The sequence below is a fragment of the Hyperolius riggenbachi genome, chromosome 3 (genome assembly GCF_040937935.1).
Source record: "Hyperolius riggenbachi isolate aHypRig1 chromosome 3, aHypRig1.pri, whole genome shotgun sequence".
Classification (NCBI taxonomy): Eukaryota; Metazoa; Chordata; class Amphibia; order Anura; family Hyperoliidae; genus Hyperolius; species Hyperolius riggenbachi.
In genome coordinates, this window is record NC_090648.1 from 412,756,664 (window position 1) to 412,764,200 (window position 7,537).

Sequence of the window (7,537 nt, forward strand, 5' to 3'; positions counted from 1 at the left end):
TTATGTTTCAGTGTGGTCCTTTAATTTCTGCACTTTACTAACATGGGAATTGATGCTCTCCTTGTTAGAATGAACTGTCCCTCTAATATGTTAACAGTTTTCCCTGTATTTGTTGTGCAAATGCATCATTGCTGGAGCATAGACCCTTTATACATGAAAATATAATGTGTATTTTTAATTAATGATGACACGTTCATGAAAAAAGTTATATTTTTGCAAAAGCCTCCTCACATAGCCCCCTATATAAAGTTTCATAGGATGGAGTCATGTTTGAACCCATTGCCATCCCTTGTTTGGCACATCTTTTAGGAACACATAGGTCCCCATCAGATCCACATATTGCATAGTAGCAGCAGCTTTTTGATTGGTCGCTGACAGATGAGAGGTTCCCTTTGATTTATCTTTTATGTGCAGGGTGGCCTGCTTTAATGTAGACCTTGTTTTAATTTTAGTTGTTCCTGCACAATGTGTATACTATTGAGTTAACCTTAAAATCCACTCTATTTCCTTGTGCCACTAGCACTCCAACTGGTGCATTTAAATCACGTGTTGGTCCACCAATAGTTTATTATTATTTTGGATTAATATAGGACCAGCATCTTCTGTGGCACTGATATTTTAGAGCTGTGGTATTTTTGATTTTGGATATTCCCCATGTTGTGGATGTTTCAGCTCTAATATGAATGGATATTTGTTAACTGTTCTAAAAATGTAGAATAATTGACTATTTTTAGATGGTGGGTGTCATATGGATATGTGTCCCAGATACATTTACTCATAGTTTCATAGGCATAACCTAACACATCTTTACTTAAATCACCATTGGTGCATTTTTTTCACTGACACATACAAAGATTTTTGCATCCCATCTTTTAAATCCTAGTTGTCAGAAGACTAGGAGTTGCTTCCACAGCACAATCTCAATCACCATTGCCAATTGCAATAAATATATTGGCTGGGTCTTGTAACTTTTAGGAATCGTGTACTGCCATCTCCTGCCTGCTGGTGGCAGTTTTAACTTGAACTGCCCTGAACTTTCATTGCTCCACCAGCAGATGGCTCTATGGCCTTTAACCTCCTGCCGACCGTGTCACGCTGATGGGTGTGGCCACGGCGGCGGCCCCAGGACCGCCTAACGCTGATCGGCATAAAGTCCTGGGGCCAGCTAATGCAGGAGATCGTGCGCAGGCTGCACGTGCATCTCCTGCTTGGGGGCGGAGCTCCACCCCACCTTCAGTCTCCGAGCGGCAATCTCCGCTCGGGAGACTGTTAGACGGCGAAATTGCTGTCTATAAAGCTTGTACAGCGCTGCAATCTGGTGCAGCACTGTGCTGGGGACAGCCGTGTGACACGGCTATCCCCTCCATTTGGCCCAGAAGTGATAGGCTGTCATAACAGCCGATCGAAGTGATAGGCTGGCGGGGGGAGGGCAGGAGTGGCCACTGCAGGGGAAATAAAAAATACACTATTTTGATAAAAAACCAAACAATTAAAAAAAAAAAAAGCACCTCGGGTGCAATCAGACCCCACCAACAGAAAGCTCTGTTGGTGGGGAGAAAAGGGAGGAGCAATCACTTGTGTGCTGAGTTGTGTGGCCCTGCAGCTTGGTCTTAAAGCTGTAGTGGCCAATTTTACAAAAAAAGGCCTGGTCTTTAGGGGGGTTTAACACTGTGGTCCTCAGGTGGTTAAGTATTCCTGGACTTCTATTGTTCCACCAGCAGATGTCTCTAGTCTATCTGGAGACAGCTAATTATATACAAATGTGGTTCTCTCTGAGCTAACTCTGACTCAATCATGCAGCAAGTGTGGCCTCCACAAATAAGAGCCCTGCAAATAGCAACCTTTGCCAGAACTTTTATTCCGGTTATTTCTGAGTTTCTGGACAACACTGATTCCATGATCCGGAATCTGTTCCTGCACCTGCACCTGTATCTGATAAACTGTTGTCGAACCTGCTTTCTGGTCTTGACTTATTATTGCTTATTGTCTACTCCCTTTGTATTTCTGCAGAAGGGGGTAATGGGAACAGCACCCACTGAAGAGGAGCAGCGTGCCTCAACTATTGGTCTCTGCATCCCAAGACCACAATCTGCAAGCAAGGAGTTAGTCAGCACTGCTGTGGTGTAAAAATAGCTCTTTGTTAATAGCTCAATACATAAAATCCAAAAAGATTGTGGTCATCCCCTGGTTTCCTGTCCAGTAATCATAACTAGGGATGGTTGGAAAATTTCAGCAGAATACCAATTTCCACGATTCCAATTGGAAATCGCCTCTCCGCAGCGGTAGTCAGAATTCAAATACAGAAATCAGTGGAAATGTTGCATCATCACAACTCGGAAATTTTAGCTCAATCACAGAACTCTGAGGCATTGGACCAATTCTGGGGAAATCAGAATACTGCAAAAAATGTTAGACCAATTACAAGACTTGGATAGTACCGAGATTTTCTAAAACTTGCAATTGGCTTAAAATTGATGTGGTATTTCCATTGGTCCGATACTACAGAATATTCCTGAATTCCGAGTCTTGTGATTGGCCTAAAATCTGAAATTTCAGGCCAAACACAGGACTTGCAAATACTCGGTAGTATTGGACCAATCATGTTATGGTTTACCGCAGAAATAGGAATACAACAGAAATTTTAAGCTGATTGCAAGACTCTGAAAAGTTCAGTAGTATCCGAGTCTTGCCATTCATCTAAAAGTTCTGCTGTATTTTCCGATTTGCGTGGTAAACTTATGCATTCTTTGATTACTCCAGCACGTCCGACTCGAAAGTATTTGGCCAATCAGAGAATTCAATAGTGTATGAAAGTTGTCCGCATAATAGCGGACATCCTCAAAATATAGCAGATTCTTTAAAAAAAATTGCATCCACAGTTGGGTGCATGCTTCACACTGAAGTACTGTTAAACAAAATTGCATACCTTTATTAACAAAAGTGGCAAAAAGGTACTTTCTGCGGAAAACGGAATCAGAAATGCTGATCGGTAATCGGCGTAATCGGCATTTGCGGAAATCAGAATTTCTGACCATCCCTAATTATAACCGAAGTTCTGCTCATTTCACTGACCACTGTAGCGATACTGTGTAATGAAAATCTGTCAGAATGAGCATGCAAGAACTGGATTATTATGTATTTTTGGCTGAGGATGCAGAGTATAAATGTCAGTCGTGAATATGCAAATATGGGACAGCCTCCTTCTTGTTATCTTCCTGGCAGAGGATTATCTCTGCAGGTTCCATAGCTAGGGTTGCCAGGTCGGCTGATGGAGAAAACCGGACAGGGGGTGGAGTTAGGGGTGGAGTTAGGGGCGGAGTCAGAAGCGCACTTTTATGTAGAGTGGGGCTAAGCAATGGGCTTTTTTAAAAAAAAATTTATAGTATTTATATCGCACTGACATCTTCTGCAGCACATTACAGAGTACATAGCCATGTCACTAACTGTCCTCACCAGTAGTACTGGTCCAGTGCACATAAGAGACAATAAATACAACAAAAAGTGCGCTCACTCACTCCTGGTAACCCAGATACAAAATATGTGCAAATTTACAAAATGTAAATCACTTAGTTCATCATGTCACATGTCCATGGATCGCAGAATCAGTCACCAAGCATATAGTGTGTAATCCAAAGTCTGTACAGGTAATCCTGCGCTCACATGTATCTCCTCCACTCCGTGATAGTATTATACATAGAAAAAAGAGAAAACACAGAACATAGCATAATACTGTTTAAATGACCTATATCCTTTATACAGTCCCCAATGCCTTGCATGCACACATAAATCCACCAACGGTCAGTTGTCATACGCCTTCACCGTGTGGTACCATTTACCGTGCCACACCCAGCAGAAAGAGCCCTGTGCAATTAGCACTCAATCAACCTTGGCAGAAAATGGTGAAAAGACAGGCACTTTCCGCAGTGATTACACCATAGACAGGGTCTTGCAGGTCCTGACCCTCTACCGTGGCCGCCCAGGCACAGACAGCAATAAAAGCACAGACCCACAGGTTCGAATCACCTCCTCCTGTGTGTGAGTTCTTAACCACCACCACTAGCCTCTCACCTTTTCGGCTGCTGCCCAAATTATAAGACAGCAACCACACTTATGACTTTTATCCCCGGCACTCTCCTCAGCGTTTCTTCAGCGGAATACTAATCTCCCAGCAAAAGTGCTCATCCAACCTAATGACTGAAGGAGCTCAACATAGTGTAAAACTGTATTATTTATTAAAAGTTAAAAAGTAGTGCACTCACATCTCCCAGATAAAAACAGCGCATATCAACAAATGTAATCCAGCAAGCCGACTTGTCCAACGCCTCTAAGCTCCGCCCAACGCGTTTCGTACCTCCGTACTCATCAGGGGCTGGAGGCGTATGGGTAATCGGTGTTTTTATATCCACCATCCTAATTCGTTAACCTGCCGACGTTATGCCCATAAACAAAATGGCCGCTTGAATACTTCCGCCCTCAATGTTTCCCAGCAGACTCTCACTGCTTCCTATCCCAGCATCATCTAACCCAATAGAAAATGTCTACGTCAGACCAGGCGTTTCTCTAGTCCCATCACCTGCCTACAATGGCAGAGCTCCGGTCCGTCCCACCTCGGACGTCATGAGCTTCCGCCCCCCGGCATCATTCCGTAAACATACGGAATCGGCTCATAGGATTAAACAAAGGGAGCCGATTCCCATACAGCAAACTGCAATTAAACCTGATGTGTCTTACCAGTTAAATAAAGATAATATAAAAAATATATAAAATATAAAAGGGGGGCCCAGGTATACAATGTATACATACATATAAACCCTCGCCTCGAACCCCGTTGTGCACCCCCAATGCATAACAAACCATACAGATCACATAACAGCATAACTAGTACATAAATCAACTAACTACACATTACCCAAATAGCATAAATTATATGACAGCCTCCTATTCATAATAGTCCCACTCAATGCCCCAAGAAAGTAACACTGTACCTAACAGGTACATACTATATGCACTGCGGGGAAAAGGGGGTTGGGGGGGGGGAAGGGGAGGGGAAAAGAAGGAACAGGGGAAAGGGGGGTTAGGTATAGGGGAGGGGTGGGTTGGGGGGGGGGGGGAAGGGAGGGGGGTTATTTCAATGCACCTGCAGCGGGACACGGGGGAGTCTACCAACCTAATATCTCCCACTTTAATCATCTGATATAAAACAATTGAGATCAAACTCAATATTGAGACCCCTTGGATACATGGTCTGCATTTCAAATATCCATCGTGACTCCAGCTTGGATAATTCCCTCATCCTATTGCAGCCCCTCCATTTCCATGTTAATTTCTCTATCCCACAGAACCGTAGACCCGTCGGATCCCTTGCATGCTTCTCAGAGAAGTGCTTAGATAAATTATGTGCCTCATTACCTTTCTTAATGTTTCTTACATGTTCCCCTATGCGTTCCTTGAGTTTCCTTGTCGTCCTCCCTATATACTGGTACCCGCATGGACACCAACACAAATACACCACATGGTGCGTGTTACATGTGATACAGTCCCTAATTTTGTAATCTTTACCATTACTCCATCCCACAAACTGCTGACCCCTATATCCCTGCGCTTCCCTGCACCCCACACAACTATGGCAGGGAAAGAAACCTTTGTTACCCAATAGATCTCCCCTGTGAACATTAGGGCCATCTATAAAGCTAGGAACTAGTAACTGTTGCAAATTTTGTGCCTTTCTGTATATAAACCGTGGTTGTGCTGGTACTCTTGATCCCAAAACATTATCAGCCCTCAGTATATTCCAGTGTTTCTTAAACACTCGTTCCACCTCATCATATCTGGAATTGTAATCCAATAATATGGCATACTCAAATTTATTCACATCTTGTGTTCTACTCCTCCCATTCTGTAACATATGTCCCCTATCCATACTCTCAGTCGCTTCCCTAATCTGCACTAATTTGTCTCTGTCGTAGCCTTTTTCAGCAAACCTATCAATTAGCATGTCTGTCTGCTCCCTAAAGTCAGTAATCTCTGAACAATTCCTTCTGATTCTGTACATTTGGCCTTTAGGTATATTGGTGAGCCAATTTCTGTGATGGCAGCTAGAGTATGGGATATACCCATTTCTATCGGTCTTTTTGAAATGTGTCCTCATCTGTAGTCTATCCAGTTTCCTATAGAGGTCCAGGTCCAGGAAGCAAATTCTGTCTTGACTGTATTCCGCCGTGAGCCTAATCCCCCCCCCCCCCAACCCCCTTTTCCCCGCAGTGCATATAGTATGTACCTGTTAGGTACAGTGTTACTTTCTTGGGGCATTGAGTGGGACTATTATGAATAGGAGGCTGTCATATAATTTATGCTATTTGGGTAATGTGTAGTTAGTTGATTTATGTACTAGTTATGCTGTTATGTGATCTGTATGGTTTGTTATGCATTGGGGGTGCACAACGGGGTTCGAGGCGAGGGTTTATATGTATGTATACATTGTATACCTGGGCCCCCCTTTTATATTTTATATTTTATATATTTTTTATATTATCTTTATTTAACTGGTAAGACACATCAGGTTTAATTGCAGTTTGCTGTATGGGAATCGGCTCCCTTTGTTTAATCCTATGAGCCGATTCCGTATGTTTACGGAATGATGCCGGGGGGCGGAATCTCATGACGTCCGAGGTGGGACGGACCGGAGCTCTGCCATTGTAGGCAGGTGATGGGACTAGAGAAACGCCTGGTCTGACGTAGACATTTTCTATTGGGTTAGATGATGCTGGGATAGGAAGCAGTGAGAGTCTGCTGGGAAACATTGAGGGCGGAAGTATTCAAGCGGCCATTTTGTTTATGGGCATAACGCCGGCAGGTTAACGAATTAGGATGGTGGATATAAAAACACCGATTACCCATACGCCTCCAGCCCTTGATGAGTACGGAGGTACGAAACGCGTTGGGCGGAGCTTAGAGGCGTTGGACAAGTCGGCTTGCTGGATTACATTTGTTGATATGCGCTGTTTTTATCTGGGAGATGTGAGTGCACTACTTTTTAACTTTTAATAAATAATACAGTTTTACACTATGTTGAGCTCCTTCAGTCATTAGGTTGGATGAGCACTTTTGCTGGGAGATTAGTATTCCGCTGAAGAAACGCTGAGGAGAGTGCCGGGGATAAAAGTCATAAGTGTGGTTGCTGTCTTATAATTTGGGCAGCAGCCGAAAAGGTGAGAGGCTAGTGGTGGTGGTTAAGAACTCACACACAGGAGGAGGTAATTCGAACCTGTGGGTCTGTGCTTTTATTGCTGTCTGTGCCTGGGCGGCCACGGTAGAGGGTCAGGACCTGCAAGACCCTGTTTATGGTGTAATCACTGCGGAAAGTGCCTGTCTTTTCACCATTTTCTGCCAAGGTTGATTGAGTGCTTATTGCACAGGGCTCTTTCTGCTGGGTGTGGCACGGTAAATGGTACCACACGGTGAGGGCGTATGACAACTGACCGTTGGTGGATTTATGTGTGCATGCAAGGCATTGGGGACTGTATAAAGGATATAGGTC

General features: G+C 43.7%; 1 protein-coding gene across 1 annotated transcript in view; it reads right to left on the bottom strand.

The window, feature by feature from the left end:
• Positions 1 to 264: 264 nt before the first annotated feature.
• Positions 265 to 7,537, bottom strand: part of SEPTIN8 (septin 8) — a 117,458-nt gene continuing 110,185 nt past the window's right edge. The window contains exon 7 of the mRNA XM_068273703.1: positions 265 to 458. Coding sequence (XP_068129804.1) covers positions 265 to 458 — 194 coding nt within the window. The remainder of the gene's footprint in view (positions 459 to 7,537) is intronic.